Source organism: Rhinichthys klamathensis, unplaced genomic scaffold (genome assembly GCF_029890125.1).
Source record: "Rhinichthys klamathensis goyatoka isolate OS25496 unplaced genomic scaffold, OSU_Roscu_1.1 h1tg000046l_1, whole genome shotgun sequence".
NCBI lineage: Eukaryota > Metazoa > Chordata > Actinopteri > Cypriniformes > Leuciscidae > Rhinichthys > Rhinichthys klamathensis.
Window position 1 is genome coordinate 245,607 of NW_026606593.1, and position 17,510 is coordinate 263,116.

Sequence of the window (17,510 nt, forward strand, 5' to 3'; positions counted from 1 at the left end):
TGGTGTTTTAGTGGCGGGCTATGGCGAACTCCTCCTGTGGCTATGAAAGCATGTGATTTATCTGAAAAGGCATACCTCCATTGCCAACATCATCTCATACAGTGACAGCTCTATTCAAAGCCAAATTACCCTCACAAGTGGCACACCTCTCATGCCTTTATACCAGAGAAAGCCATTTTGTGCTTTAAGAATACAAGAATACTATTTGCAAACACATTTGGCGGAAAGTTTACAGACAATTAAATACAGTTAGATGTGCTTCACCTCTTATTTTTCTTGTTTTATGAACAGGATTTATCTTTGCACATTAAAACAAAGAGAAATACATTAGAAAATCTTTTTTAACAGCAGGAACCCTGTCCTCTTCCAATCTCAAATCACGAGACATGTGTATTTATTTATTTTCCTCTGTGTTCTTTTAGCTCAAAATATGCCTGATCTAAATTTCTATAATTTTTTTTGGATGTCATTATAATTTGGCCATCTTCATGAACTCTCACATTTTACTTCCCACTAATATTTTCAGTAGGAATTTAATATATTTAACTCACTAGAATAGTGTAATTATTTCATGAATGAAAGCGAGAACTCATATAATGTGTTCCACCAATTTTAACATATCACTTTATCAATCTAGTATATATGCTGATTTTGAAAGTTCTAGTGAGTTAAATGTATAAAATTCCTACTTAACATTCAAAATGTGAATATATTTGATCAGAAATACAGCAAAAATCAGTAATCAGAATTGTTCTAATATGCTGCTCAAAAAACATGTATTCTTATTGTCAATGTTAAACCATTGTAAAATATTTTGCTGCTTGATATTTTTGTGAAAACAGTGATAAAAAAATTCAGGATCCATTGAATAGAAAGTTCAAAAGAAAAACATTTATTTTGAAATAGAAATATTTTGTAACATTGTAAATGTCTTTACTGTCACCTTTGATCAATTTAAAGCTTTCTTGCTGAATAAAGATATTAATTTACAACAAAGAAAAGCCTTAACCCCAAACCTTTGAACAGTACTGTATGTGTGTCCGCGTTGGTTGAGAACAAAACATAATAAAAGGCTGGATTTCCTCGCATGAGTCACATCAGTCCAATTTATTTAAACACAAAAGAAACAGAGCACACTGCCAAAAAACACGGTGAACAGAACAACCAATTTAATCATGACGAGAACGGACAGAAACTGAAGCAAAACCAAGGCTATAAATACACAGGTGAACGAAACAATGAAACTAACAACAGGTGTGACACATCAGTGTGAAACCATGGAAACAGAACAATAACATTGTTCCAAACTGAAACTCACCCAAAACAGACCATAAACAAGATCACAACAATGTGTCTATGTGTATTAATTGCAGTAATTATATATTTATTTTTAGAATATATTTTAGTAAGCACCATTGCTTTTACATCTGACTAATTTGGACTTTTCTACCCCACCTTATTTTCTTTGCAAATTCAAGGCCATGCACAAATATATCCAGCTCACACAGAAAAACACAATGCACTGTGATTGCATTGAACAAAAATGAACTCCCTGCACGTTTATCCAAGAGGACAGCTGGCATTTAACATACACACTACCATAGGCAGGCATAATCAAAACAAAACCATTCTAGAAACAGCATAAAGAGCAATGCCGTCTAGGGAAACAATCCTATCCACATGTAACATAACAGGGGTAAAGTGGCTTTATTACGCAGACCTTTTGGACATGCCTGAGTGCTCCTCCAGCTGCCCCGTGCCTCATTCAAGACCTTTATCAACAGGGGAAAGAAAGCGTGATTGCCAGTTTACCTGAAACATGACTGAAGTCTTTGGAGAGCTGAACTACTGAGTCATGCTGAACGCTTTAGCAATGGTGTGTCACAACAACACATCTAACTTCCAGATGGGAATAGAACAAGCATTCAGGAATTCATTTTTGATGCAGTGGAGAGGTAACAAATGGAAATAATGTGGTTTGGGAAGGATTATGTGTATGTCCTCATTGCTAGTGCTTTGGCATTGTTAGAGCTTTTAGTGTTTAATCTCAGCCCCCCTTAAAATCTTTAAGATTACGAGGTTATTTCACTTTGAGTTGTTAAAAACGTTCAATTTGTGGGTCAGTGAGTATTATCCTTCCATTATTGGGTGGCAATGTTCAGCTCAGAGCACAGCTCTCAGATGCTTGCTCCTCTTTTCTCATCTGATAATAAAATAAAATGCAACCAAATACACCACCGTTCAGGCTGAAATCCTAGAATCACCCTTTCTGCATTAGTCTTTTTGATGTATTTTATTGCTGGATGTACTGATGGGGCTATTTTCTACAAATGCATCATGTATGAAAATGTTTTTAGATATAAACTATTACTACTCTGTAATAGTTACTATTCACCTGAAGTGCCTCGCTTGTACGTCTGTTTCTAACTCATGGGGTTTTATGATATTTCTTAGTGAGGGAGTTGAAGGAATGAGTCATGTTATGAGGTGTAAAGCATGAGGATTACGCCAGTCCTTGAAACTGCAACAAGTAAACGTGTCTAGAGTGAAAATATATCTGGATTTTATTGCCTGGATCAGTACTGCTGCTGTGAGAGACAAAATGGACTGGGTAGAACCTGCCTGTTTTTCTTCTTTTTTTTTCCAAGAAGTAAGGCCTTCCTTCGGATCATATAGGATAACTTATTAGATGGCACATAGCCACAGGAGAATAAACCGTGCATAAACTGAATTGCTTTTCATGCTTATCATGACGTGCCAGCTTTGAATGTGCAAAAGCTTCAATGAGATTTGAGAGCTTAGACAGAAGACAGTATTTTCAGTAAATGACTTGCATTTTGGTCTGTCCCTCAAATTATATAGATTCAGAAGACCAATATTCATATTTACTTTTAAAGTACTTTTATGGTGTCTTTGGTATCCCTTTTTAAGCCTGACATTATAAATCATCCACTTATTGTATGGAACAGCTTGGATATTCTGCAAAAATATCTCATTTTAAAGGTACACTATGTAACTTTTAGGCCCTTTAGTGGTTCGCAAACTGCATGCATTTTGCGGAAGAACATTGTTTTGGTGGTGCTTTGGCTCTGCGTGACTGTGCGGATGAATATGGTTCTTACTCGTAACTAAAAAGAGATAGAGAAAATCCCACTGCTCATAAAATATTCATTACTAGGCTTAAGAGATATAACAGTTTAGATGGAAAGGATCTCAAGCTGGCTAGCTGAAGACGTTGCTGTAGCTTTACCCATTAATAGACACGATACTTCCTTGAATATAAATTCCAGCGCAACTCTGTTAGAGAGCTACATATGGCAATTTATCTGTTCAATAAAATACCTTACTCGCCTGTTGAGTAATAAAAACGCCATGTCCACGTCGCTTTTACAACATTTCAAATCCCTTAGTTCTCGCCATCCCCGAAAAGCCAAGCCAATGTTGATTCTTGTTTTATTACGGGCTGTCGCATTCTCTTTTTGCCGGCAGACTCTCCTCTGTTCTGCGTTTTTCCGAAACGGGTGATTTGCCAGAGTTTAGAGATTTAGCTCGTTGTGACCACTAACCTATGCCCCTCCCACATCGTTCACACGTCAAACCAGCTGGAGCAACTTTTCTCTATTTACGGATATGAGACACGCACGGGAGAGTGACGTACGGTACTGTTCACAAGTCACTTAAGCCAGTTATTTAAATCTTTTGCTGTAGTGTTTCAGTAGGAATCCATTGAGATTTTTGTATGCACCAGGAGTCTGACAACAGCCGGTATCTCACCATTATCAAGTCCGTCTGTGATTACATGAAGAAACTGAGACAGACGAAATCCAGAAGAACTGCGGCAACTTCTCCAATACCGGCTGTTGTCAATTGTCTCTTTCTGCTGTTGACCAATTCATCACCATCTTAAACACATGGATTTGTTGTTATTCTGTCCATCTGTTCTTGCTGTAAATGAGAGACATCAGCAGAACGTTCCTTTTTCATGTGTGAATTACTCATCTGTATCCAGTCAAATGTTATTATTGACCTGTACAAAACTCAAAGAAGCTGTGCCTTTGTTTCTACCCCCACATATCAAGTGGTTCTTGCCGATACTGCAAATAGCACAGAAAACTCATTTCACAGTGAGCAAGCTCAATGCAAATGAACATCTATAGTGAAGAGATAGCACAAAACCCTCCCATGGAGCTTCTGCTATGAATTTGGATTATATGGGATATACTGAATAAATGGTTCTGGTCACACTATGTATTTGACTGAAATAGTGTTTATCAAAATGTAATGAGAAACAGGTGGTGGGGAATCAGTTTGCAATGCCCACCTTCAGCACTTGACTGGATATGTGGACGTACTCCTTCAAATATCTCTTTGACTGAACTGAGTAGATTTTTTTTCTTATTTTGGTTTAGACGTGGGCCAAACCAGTTCTAAACAGTGTTGATAAAAAAAAAAAGAATGAAGGAAGCTAGAATAAAATGTTGTTTTTTTAAAGCTGAGTGTCTATTATTTCTTTTGATATATTGACATTACAGAAAAATATTCTGGGGCCATGAAAACTGCTGGCGCTGACTGGCAACCTTGGCAAGAAAGAGTTCTGACAAATCTTCTAACTAGCTGTGTAGTTCATGGCAAGTCTACAATCCAGATCTGAGACTGTCAATCTTTTATTTTCGTTTAGGATTTCAGTGTGTGACGAGGACAAATTCCGCCACAACGAATTCATCGGCGAAACCCGAATCCCCCTGAAGAAACTCAAACCCAACCAGACCAAGAGCTTCAGCAACTGTTTGGAGAAACAGCTTCCTGTGAGTAACACAGTCTTTTACTGTTCAACTCTGTCCAACGAATCAGTGTGAAGACGGAAGGAGCTCAGTTGTGCTAATCATCAGTGTGGTTGTCTGTGAGTGATGGAGAAATTGAGGGAAGTTTGAAAGCTACATAAAGAGATTCAGATACCAAATTGATTAGGACGTTCAAAGTGACTCTCATTAGAATCAACATACTAATTAGAAATCAATTATCATTGAAGCAACATCCTCACATCCATCAACCATCTGTGACGAACATGACAGGCTTACAAACACCAGCACAATGTGATAAAGCTATAGGCTGCTCACTGTCGGAGGAAAACTAACAACCATACACACATTGTGTCGCCTGACTAAAAGCACCTCGATTCAAAACCTGCCACATCCTCGAGGGAATACATTATTGTTTCACTGACAACCATGTATGAGGGACACAGACCCATAAGGCACATGTCTGTTCGTATACCTGGGTCATACCTTATATCTGAAATGCACTCGAGTCACAAACTAAACCCAGCTCAGCAGGAAGTCTTTCGTCCTCGCCGTGCCTTAAGGCGCACAGCTCTGCTAGGATCAGCACAAAACACTGCTTTATATGTTCTGGCAGGAGAGGGAACGAAAACGTTGTGGAAAGCAATTCGATACACTTCATTGTAGACATGTCTTCTTCATTTGAGGGTGGTGGATGTAGGTTTTAAGGCATCTCAAAGGGCTCCATGGGTTGACAGGAAGAGCAGGTATTGGGTGGGGGATGATCTTATCTAGTATCTTTAGCTTGAAAGGCAGAGGTCGTATAAACCTAGACATGTTCAGTAGCTGAACTGAATCAAAGTTGAATTGATAGAATTGTTTGCTTTTATTGCTATTTTTTACACAGCTCTCTGAAATGCTTGATTCTGATTGGTCAATCTCAACATTTCAAGGTCTGTTATTCCCCAACAATGGCTTCTTTCATGTCTCTGGATCAACCTGCTGTGGTTTATTATGTGTTTATGATGATAACCAGCTGGATTTACATTTTCCTCTACTTATCATACATATATCCTCTACTTGAGCCATATCAGATGAGCAAGAATGCCGTTGTTCTGAATTTGGCTGTAGGCATGAGTCCACGGTGTGATGTTGCTTTTATATAACAGTTTAATTAACAGTTCATATTTTAGACACAATATTGCCACTTACTTATGAAAATAGTTCCAAACAAAGTCAAAGCAGAATTGACTAATGCACGTATCCAAGCAACACAATGTAGTGGTGTTTTGTTCCTGAATTAATCTGTTTTTTAACTAATCGGTTGAATGAATGAACCAGTAAGCACATTTACATGCACACCAACATGCAGGTGACTACCAAAAATCTGTTTAAATAGACCTGTTTTACCAGTGCAAACCCATAAACTCTCAATTCAAGAAACCCATGTTTACAAGACTTTTTTTAAATCTGGTTTTTTACCATTGGTGACATCAAAACATGAGCATCCATGTATTCCACTCAGAGTATTCTATTTATTTTATTAGTTGTGATGTTAAATACATCATTAAAAATGGCAGTGGGAAACCTGTACAGACTCATTCTCCTAATGTTTGCAGTTTCTATGACTGTACCACTGCTCCTTCAGCTGCACTAGAGAACACATTTTATCCTTTCTCAGGTCAAGAAATATATATGTTCTCCTCCCCTACAGCTAAACACTTGCTCTGGTTGAATGTGCTTAAATCTGCAGAAACCATGCTTTCCTGTTACATATCACACAGCTCTGCTAGGATCTCCACTGCTTTATATGTTCTGTTCTAGCAGGAGAAGGACTTCAATAAGCTGAAAGAATGCAGGTTAAGGTGTTTATATGGCAAAATCGAGGTCATGAGCAAAAATTGGTCTATTGGTTTGTTCTTCAGCTGTTTATGACTTTAAGGTTTGACGCGTTTGTGACCCACACGTCAGCTTACTAAGCATAATCAAACACACCCAATGGCTCGCTCATAAAGACAGTCATTTGTCACCACTTACTAGTGTAAAGATGTAACCTGCAGAAAATCCAAAAATCCCCACCAATAATGCACAGACTGACAGCAAAGTCCATTTCGAGGAAAGTCAGTTCACTCGGTGGCCACATTTGCAATGCCTCCAGGCAGCATTGTCGGGCATCCAAGACCAAGTCCTATTTACTTAAATGGGGAAATCCTGAAATAACATATTTCAAATCAGCAAGTAGTGTTAAAAACACTTATTTTTCAGACTAGACCTGCCAATATGCATGTGTAATGGAGGCCAGCTAGTGAGAGCTGTGCAGGTAAATCTCACTCCCCTGATCTCAAGAGGCGCACTTGCGACTGATGCTAGAGACTGCTGTCTTTAGCTTCCTTGTTGGCTTGCCCGCCTCCCATGCCGGAGACGCTGGTTCAAGTCCCACTCGGAGCGGGGCAAGTAGGACCGGAGGGGTTAGACGTGTGGTCATAAATGTGAGGCCAGGACGCGTATTAGAACACTTGACACTTGCAACCAGAGCTTCTGATGGTTGCTGCAGTGATGCGATGACTTTACCAATCGGCGATTGGCTGTTATTTAGAAGGCGGGACTTATTCCGGCTTATTGCGCATTGCACTTTCTCCCATTCATAATGATATGAGTGCACCGTCTTTTTATATCTAAAGTATTTGCTGACAGTTTGTCCCGGAACGCCCGCAAACAGACAATCAGACGCAAACAGAAAAAAAATCTCTAGGACACCACTCAGCTAATCAAATGAAAGGACTGGAATTAACTGTTATATAATGACAGACATTCTCCAAATGTCTGAGTACATTTTTTGCAAGTTAGTTTTCAGCTAGCCTCTGTGACCAGTAAAGTTGATAATGCAAGCACCACCGATTGTGCTAATCAGTCTTTCAATTAAAAAATATGACATTAAAGTTGGAAATATGACAGGAATGAAATGTACCCCAAACCCTGAAAATGTGAGAATTTCCAAGTTTTTAAACTGCACTACATGTAGAGGTGGGGGGAAAAAGTTAGGATGTATTCACACCAGGAAAGTCCGCTAGTTCACTTGCTTTGGTCCGGACCAAATACAATGTTGATTTTTGTTTTTGTCTGGTGTGGTTCGCTTTCACACGGCCCTTTTTGCAAGTGAACCGAAATGTGTAAACAAAACCACACGTGTGCTAAGGTCATCCAGGTAAGGTTGTTTGGTCCGCACCCGAGTGGGATTGCTGTATTCACACCTGCCCAAAAGATCTGCACCAAGGGGGGAAACGAACTTGAGTTCGATTCAATCGAACCAAACAAGACGGGTGTGAATACACAGACTGGGTTGGGATCTGCTCTTATAGACCTGAGAGTGACTCCACCAGCTGGAAAACAGTACGAACCATGTTTGTTGTGTGAAGAGACTCTGTAATGTGTATGAGAGTATGTGTGTGTGTGAGTCTGTGATCTCCAGTGGGGACGGAAATGAGACAGCAGTGTGTGGGGGAAGAGCAGAGACGCCTCCTCCACAGCTAATTAACTTCATGCTTGATGGCTTTGGTGAGTCCACAAAGTTCTGAGAGAGAGAGAGTAGATTTCCCTCACATTCAACAGTTGCGATGATCCCGCCTCTGATTCTGCTCTGTCATAAAATGTCTAGACAAGAAAACATTGGAAAGAAGAGAGTGGTGCATGAAACTAATTGAGCGAATGAATAAATGATCTACTGGGACACAACACTTGTGTTTTAATAGAATGTTCTGTCTATTTTTGAGTTGATAATTAAAGCCGGGTTTGGACTACAGGAGTTTTTAAATCTTAACCAATTGTGAAATCTGGTTGCATCGTAAGGAGAATCTTCACAGATTTTCTTCTTTCAAATGTCAAACCTGCGCACACTACAAGATTTGAAAATCGTGTCTTATAATATAATGCCAGATGTAGCACCTCACGTGATCTCAGGGGGAGGTGGACGTAAACTAAATATATACAGTGTCGCAGCAACTTGCTGGAGACATTATATGAGGAGACATTATAAAGGCAGTCCAGTTGTTGCCACAATTCGACCAGCCGTTCCTCCATCCTCATTGTCCACCGGACCTATGCAGCTGCTTGTGTCACGGTCACTTCCGTCAATCCTGCTAAATATCAAACATGTTTGATATTGTCAGGACGGCACCGATGTGTCCGTGAGCAGATCGGAGGGTTTAAGATTTGATCTGTAAACGTCTCACATTACTAGATAATCTGTGCCGAACATCGGAACCGACCAATGCCCTGGACTCCATTTTTTTTTTTTTTTTTCAGAATGTCGGAAGGGGAAAATCAGGATTAATTTGGGCTGAAACTCTGAGCAGACTGTAGTCTGAGCCCGCTTAAAGGGATACTCCACCCAAAAATGAAAATTCTGTCATCATTTACTCACCCTCAAGTCGTTGCAAACCTGTATGAGTTTCTTTCTTCTGCTGAACAAAAAGGAAGATATTTTGAAGAACGATTGGAACTTTGGCACCATTGACTTCCATAGTATTTTTTGTTTCTACAATGGAAGTCAATGGTGCCAAACAACTGTTTGACTCCAATCGTTCTTCAAAATATCTTCCTTTGTGGTCAGCAGAAGAAGAAAGAAACTCTTACAGGTTTGCAACAACTTGAGGGTGAGTAAATGATGACAGAATTTTCATTTTTGGGTGGAGTATCCCTTTAAAGCAATCAGATTCATAGAATTGCAAAATGAATGCTAGGTTTCATGTTTAAGTTAATACTTCAAATATATATGTAGTCTACATCCATCTTTTTTTATAGTTCTTAGAAGCTGGACTGACTGTTTTCTATTTGTGTGTTGACACAGATTGACAAGACAGATGACAAGTCTCTGGAGGAGCGAGGGCGCATCATGATCTCTCTGAAGTACAGCTCTCAGAAGTCTGGCTTAGTGGTTGGCATCATCCGCTGTGCCCATCTCGCTGCCATGGATGCCAATGGCTTCTCTGACCCCTATGTTAAAACGTAAGTCATACCTCTCTCTATCATCTGTCTTTTCACTGTTCTGTATGCTGAAATTACAGATATCAAAGGAAATCCTGTTGCTGGATTTAGTGATGCTAGTCGACTCAAATCTGTGGTATAACAATTAGACACGACGTTTTCATGCACTGAAGTCAGAATACGTTAACGTTTTTCTAAAACTTACAAATAATGTGCAAGAGATTTTCCTTACCTAGATATACCACAGGACCCTGATGATTATTACGAGTTTAAAAATATGACCCTTTTATCTTCCTAACCTTTTTTAAAGGTCTTTCACAGTTTAAAGTCGTGATAAAAGTTGGTTCTATCCATCGGTTGTTGAGCGATTTTGAGATGTGGGCAGTGCACTCAGAAACAAAGGCAGATTCATGTGAGCATGTAGAGGCTGAAGCGTTTAAGAAGTCCAGCATACGTCACCAGGTGCAAGAAAACTCAAGACTACAACTGAGGCGTTTCAGGGAGTTCAGAAACAGTGCGCACTGATATAGAGAAGAACTGCCTTTGGAGTGACTTTGTGCTTTGTAACTTTGCAGACCTTTTTCATGCGCAAACAGCAACATTACACTAGCCTGGTTAAAACCAGACCATTCTCAGTTGTAACTGAGTTATGGTCTGGCAAAGCGTCATAGACAAATCATTTCCAGAGGGGCGTCACCAACGGACGTCGCGGATAGACCTAAAACCAATCAGAGCAATGAAGGAGATGACGTATGCAGAGCGGCGGAGCAGTTTTTAACAAAAAGGAAACGTTCAAATCGCTTAACCCCTGTGCACTGTTCGAATTCTGTGTACACCCTTTATGGAGCGGGTCAAATTTACCCTAATTGGATTCAATACAATTCCTCAAAAATCACACTATGAAAAACAACAAAGATTTAGATACAAACTGTAAACTTTTAATATCAACATTTGTCAAACATTACAAAAACATTATATCTGACAATAAGATTTATAAAAATGTTTTTAAACCAATTTTTGACAAAATTGGAAAATAAACAGTAGACTGACTTTTTTGCATATACATTTTTTTTTTCCTCTTTTTTTTTCCTCTTTTTTTTTTGCTTTGAACATCGTAACTGAACAATAAAATTTTGCTGTATAATGAATTTTTTTTATTTTCCTATGTTAACTTTCCCTAGTTTCCTAAGACCTAGTTCCCTAGTTTCATTATTCACTCACAGGGAAGTGAGAAACCAAACATAACAAAAACATGCATCAAATAAATGTTTTTTATTACTTTTTTGGCTCTGTGAAGATGCCTTTGAAAATCCTACATAAAAGTTTTGGTTAAAAGCTAGGTATTTTAGATATCTTGAATATTGAAATGAGAGCTTATTTTACTATCTGTGTCTGACAAAGATTTTCATCTGTAATTTGCAAATAATTCTAAACACTGTGCTTTTGGCTTTTTCAAGTGTTTGGTCAGGGTTAGATCACTTTTAGATACACCTGCACGTTAGAACTGGAGTTGAAGTGCCCTTACATACAGAAAATAAATGTTTTTATTTTGTGTCTGTACAGTTGCTTTTGAATGGCTGCCTATGAGGGTCAAATTGACCCGCGAACATCACGAACGTAATATTAATTTTGTTTGTATATGTCAAAACACATCAGCATGTTGAAACTTTGCATGCATGTTCATCATGATAAATGAGAAAAAGTCACAAAATATCAAGAAAAAAAAACAAAGGTTAACCAGTATTTCCAACAACTAGAAAATCGAAACGGGTCAAATTGACCCGCAACATAACACAAGGGTTAAAACAGACGCGATAGCTGATTCGAACGAGTGATGTTCGACGGCGGCATCCATCTTTGTAATGTAGGCTACAAAATCTGCTTCAAAATCCCAGCGCTGTCGTCATCGTGTAAAGCCCGCCCCAACGTTTCTGATTGGTGCCTCGATTTCGGCGGATTGGAAATGGGCTTGAATGAGCTCTTTGCCAGACTAACTTTCAGAGCAAATCTAAATTTGCCGGAAGTTGTCTGGGTTTTCCCAGGCTAACATTACACGCTAAAGAAAGTTAAACATGTAAAAAAGCATAATAGGACCCCTTAGAAAAGTGGGAGGTTAAAAAGTAGTAAAGCATTCAACCTGTGCACAGATGAATAAATAAGAACAATAAAAATACATTTAAAAAATAGGGTGGATTTTGATTATGTTGTATTTAAGGTGCTGATGTGTAACCAAAAGGTTGTAGGTTTGAATCCCACATGAGTGAGCTTTTGAACAAGGCACTCAACGCCAAAAATCAAATTAGCATTAAGGCGCTGTGGATAAAAGTGTTTGCTAAATGATTACTGACAATGTGTAAGTATGTATGCGCACAGGTATGCTTGTAAGTAAACCTTTAGCACGTCTATTCATCCATGCCAAACACAAGCATTTATGTCAACGGTTGATACCAGTGCAGTCATAAGCTTAGAATTCTGTCTTTGATATGGAGAAATGCAAATCTTTGTATTTTGAGGACTGGAATGTGTTGGTTTAAATGAAGCAATGATCTCTGCTTCAGCACACAGAAGGGATTTGAGCTCTCAACTCCCTCACTTCCTGAATCAAACCAGTTATTGAGGGATTATAGCAGTCGGGGACTATGTTCTTGTTTCTTACATGTGCAACCATTGGTCAATTTCAACAGCTTGATTCTGTCTCTACAAAAAGCTTTGAATACGAAATGATTCATTTGTTGTTTCTGCTCGTGCAAATCTTGTGTATTTGTGCCATTATTTCGTCTCCGTCTGCTATTTTAACATTGTGTCGTTCCTGTTTTTCCCGTCTATGCACAAAGCAGTTTTTCCGGATTGATAGCAGTTGACGACGTTCACCTTTTTGGGAAGGAAACGAGTTACTTTTTATTGAAAAGTAGGAGTGTTCGTTTTTATATAGAGAAGGAGAACTGCGGATTCATTTATTCAGAAGAAAAGCTGAAATTGTTGACTATAGAGAGCGTAACTGGAGCAAATGTCAGGAGCTCAACAATAAGAGGGAAGCGAGCCTTTCACAAGTTTCACGTTTACCTTAAATGTCTACGGACATCTCTGTAATATCTTGAACGAGATGCATTTCAGTGTTTTACTCTTATTTAACAGATCCCTAGATGATCAAATAAATGAGAGGGAATTTGTATTATTGCTTTTACAATATAAGACACAGGCTGTGATTATTAGGCAGCTTGGATCTTCTTTAATCAGTCTATTTATTGGCTGTCTGCTTGTTTGGTGGTCTTTGGTAAAGAGCAAGGGACCCTCATTAAGAAGACTCGCAGGGATAGAGCCAGAAAGAGACATTTAATGACCTCGAAGTTTAAAGTGAATCTTTCATTTATTTAAGAAAGCTCCTAGAGCAAATGGTGGAAATATCCTGCAACGAACCTTGTGTATCCTTTCATGGCTTTTTCCTTCAGCTCTCCAAATTTGATATACAAGAGCTGCAATGCCCTCTGGTGGTCATATTGACTTGTTGCATATGACAACACCATTCTGCATGTTTTCGCCAGTTTTACTGCCTGTGCATCAAGAGTAAGCCTGTGCCAAATTAGTAGAAAGCCGACTTAACCCAAAGTGAAAGACATGATCACGCTAAATGCATCTTTCTTTCAATATCACCAATGTATTTCAGGTATCTCAAGCCAGATGAGAACAAAAAATCAAAGCACAAGACAACTGTCAAAAAGAAGACCCTCAACCCCGAATTCAATGAAGTAAGATTGAGCTGACCCGTGCCTGATTGTCTAATGCACAGTTGTGTTTATAATTGCTAATTCCATTCTTCTATGACAGGAGTTTTTCTATGAGATCAAGTACGCTGACCTCAGTAAAAAGACCCTGGAGGTGACCGTTTGGGACTATGACATCGGCAAATCCAACGATTTCATTGGTAGGACCTATTTACTGTACAAGTCTTGTTAAACTTACATTAATGATATTAATTTGATGCTATATTTGTATTTTTTGTTTTCACGGGTTGTGGTGAGTTGTATGTTACTGCCAAAGGTTATATAGGCTCAGCGGTAAAGATTTTTTTCTGCTTGTCTGGTCAGGCCAGAAGTTGCCCCAATTTATAAATGTATTTTTTTTATGAACTTAAATTTATATTTCTAATTTGAAATGTCTTATTGTAAATGTATTAATTTTTACATTCACGTTTCATTAAAAAATGTAAAAACATTATACACAAATCATTTCTTCATAAAATATGATTTTTTCTTGATAGCTGAAAAGCACAGTAACTATAATCATACAGTAAAGTTCAAGATGGCAATAAATAATTTTGCTAAACATTAACGCTGATAAATGTTGACATACAAGGAAAGCATTACTGATTGGTTTGTGATTTTCAAGCCATTCTTGCAATTTCAACAAAGCTTCATCTGTGTCAGCCAGCTAGTTCTGTAAGTTTAACAAGTTGACCAGCTGAATTAGCAAGCAGGTGTGTGCATGATCAAATAGGTGAATTCCAAACACCCTTGAAGGGCACGCCACTCGGTCATTTGATTGAGGGTTAAGAGCCTTGCTCAAGGGCACCTGCTGGTATTGAGAATCGAAGCTGCAACCTTCGGGTTACCAGTCTGATTCTCTAACCATTAGGCCCCAAAACAAGACAAGACAGAACTGCATATTGTTTACATTAACTAAAATATAAAATTCATGTTGTTAGAACAGCTACTAATGGGCTTATTGACACCATGCTATGTTGTCATGATAATATTTCAGGTTAAGGTAATGAGGAAATGATGTTGTCTTAAATTCCTTCTTTCACAAAGTGTGTTCCAAACAGCTACATTAAACCAAAGAACGTATATTGACAAGAAGTGAGAGCCAATAGAACGTTCCATTGCAACACCAGCGCTACATTTTGGGGTGAAAGCAACTCGGCAGTCATATATTATACATATATTTAGTCCAGTGCAGAGGTCATTTTAGGTTGAAATAATTAGATGATTATTTTAACTCACAGCAGTTAACGTTATAGCAGTTAAAAAGAAGTTGCTATAACCAGGCTTTTTCCCCCACATAACTTGAGACAGGGAAGTTCAAGGATTTAATTAATTATATTACTCTCTACATTAAGTGTGACAGGTAAGAATAAAGTGATATCAGTTCATAAAGTTATAATAACGTTAGACCGTTTCCCAGGAGGTACATAACGTCACATACAAAAATAAGTTATCAATTAAATAAATGAATTCAGCAAATAAATGTAATTGTACTAAAATGTAAATGTTGGACAATAAATATATAACAGCAATAGAATAGCTTTACAGTAAACTGTGTTTTTTTTGTTTGTGTTTTTTTGCAGTACTATCTTATATTAATGACCGTTAAAGCAAGACTATGTAAACAAAAAAAACACAGCCACTGTCCAAAGTGGCAATTATAGATAACGGACACAGCAATGCATCATGTTCTATAAGATCATCATGTTTGTAGGATGATCCAGGGGATTAAAACGTACAAAATATATTCCAGGCCTAGTGGAGTTGGTAACTAATAATAGTAGTAAAGGTGTAAAATTGCATAAAATGGAAATACTCACTAATGCAAGAAAAAACTACCTCAAAAAACTGTTATCTGTGCTGTTGTCCATGTAACTCCAGTTGGAATTTTCACCCCAAAATGGCGGCCGCGCCACCTAGTGGCTGTTACCAAAAAAGCATCAGAGTTTCGCCTCTTGTTCTTCTATACTCTTTGATTAGACACGCAAGTGCGCTGCTCCATCCAAAGTCCATCCATGAGTGAGCAGGGCATAGGGAGGCTCACTTGCGAATTCGGCCATAGTGCTAAGTTTGTCAACTGGCCTGAAACTTTCTCCAGTAGGTTATCCTTATAGTTGAGGCCCGAGTCCCACGGGGAACTTCTGGCCTTTGGCTGTTTTAATGAACTTTTCCACCTTTTCTCCAGGTGGAGTCTCTTTAGGCATAAACGCCAACGGCGAGAGGCTAAAACACTGGTTTGACTGCCTGAAAAACAAGGACAAGAAAATCGAGCGCTGGCACACGTTAACCAATGAACTCCCTGGTTCAGGGTACAATGACTGAAAGGCTCGCGAAGCCCCGTCCCGTCCCGTCCCTACATGATGTCGATGTGAAGCCCAGCAGCCTGTGATGGATAGATCAACACTTCAGCAGTCCACTGATTTAGAGATGGGTGCCAGTATCTGATCCCAACTAACACACCTGCTCGATCTCCTGTACGTGTCCTGGTGTTGAGCTTGCAGTCTGATTGTGTGGCTTGATGTGGCTTTTGGGCTTATATAAGGGTCTTTAATCAACCTGTGTTTGTACAACCTCATTGAAAATGGAGAGATATTGTTCCCACAGCCAACAAGAGATCAGTTCCTGTCTTCAAATACTTAACCACACTCTACTGCTCTCTTTCTCCATTTTCTTGGCTATCTTTGAGGTTTTATTATGTGTATTCAAGACTGCTGTTTACAGATGTTAACTCTCAGTAAATGTATTATTACGCGTATGCATCATGGCAGCAAATGGGCTCTGAAAATACAATTTTCAAAACAAGGCAGAACTGCATATTGTTTACATCTAGAATACAGTCGAAACCCTTTCTGAGGCCAGGGCATAAACTGTAAACTGATGATTGAGAGGATTATATTTGTCAGTGAAGGTTCAAAAAAAAAGTTTTTACTTCCTCCGTCTATTACAAAATGCTAGAATATTTTCTTCTTTTTTTTAATTAAATTGAATAACCTGCTAGTTAGTCTACTCTGTGCCCTCACTGCAAATGGACATTAAGAACTCACACAGCAGAGTTTCAGACTTTTTTTTCTAGAGCCCAAACCCTGTTTACACAGAGGAAACACAAAGGCACTATGCTAGAATTAAAGACCATGGATTATGGACAACTTTCATCCGGAGGTTTACACAACTCTTGCTTGACCACTGATTATTGATTTTCAGATGAAACACTGTGCCCAAGCCCAATCCATACACAACATCTTTTATTCTAAAGTCTGTAAATCAAAAAATGGACTTGACAAACTTTTACAAGTTACTATTGTTTTGAGATTTATTAATAGCATGTTTATCTTATTCTTCCTTTGAGCATTTTAAAGATGACTTAATATATTTTTTTAAACGCCGTTTCTTTTAATTTTGTGTATTTCATCAAGTTGTGTTATTTTGTGACATTAAATTATAACCAGTGTATTATTTTAACCTTTCTGTATTATTGCATATTTAGCATGCCGTTGGTGGGTTTTGTAGATATTATATTACTGTATGTTTGACAAAAATGTTTTGTTTGTTTTGTTTTTTTCAAATTACCAGTAGGTTTTTTTTTTTCAGTTTAAGGGAAACTCTACATTGGAGATCAGACTTCTATAGAAGTTTGTTTCCGCCACAGAATAAAACATTTTAAAAGGTAATTGCAACTTTTTAACTCACAATTCCGGAAAGAAAAAAAAAGTCAGAATTGAGAAATGAAGTCATTATCCTTTTTTATTTTGTATCCAGTGGCAGAAACAAGCTTCCATAGACTTCAGATGTTGGCCATTAGTTTAAAAACAATGAAACTCCTGTATACAGCCCTACGGTCGTGTGTGTTCACCAACTGAGCAACCTTATCGCTCTCTGACGATGTTCATTGTGCACGCCACTCCTGTGACATTTTTGTTATCTTTTTGCTTTTGTACAAAAACTCTATGGCATAAAAATGCATGCAATGTTCTTGGGCTGTCATTAAAAT

The 17,510-nt window shown here is 38.3% G+C and overlaps 1 protein-coding gene across 2 annotated transcripts in view; it reads left to right on the forward strand.

Annotated features, from left to right (window-relative positions):
* Positions 1-15,857, forward strand: part of doc2b (double C2-like domains, beta) — a 105,413-nt gene extending 89,556 nt beyond the window's left edge. For both annotated transcript variants that reach the window (XM_056247297.1, XM_056247298.1), the window contains 5 exons: positions 4,679-4,805; positions 9,625-9,782; positions 13,426-13,507; positions 13,587-13,683; positions 15,708-15,857. In XM_056247297.1, coding sequence (XP_056103272.1) covers positions 4,679-4,805; positions 9,625-9,782; positions 13,426-13,507; positions 13,587-13,683; positions 15,708-15,844 — 601 coding nt within the window. In that variant the 3' untranslated portion in view covers positions 15,845-15,857. The remainder of the gene's footprint in view (positions 1-4,678; positions 4,806-9,624; positions 9,783-13,425; positions 13,508-13,586; positions 13,684-15,707) is intronic.
* Positions 15,858-17,510: the final 1,653 nt, after the last annotated feature.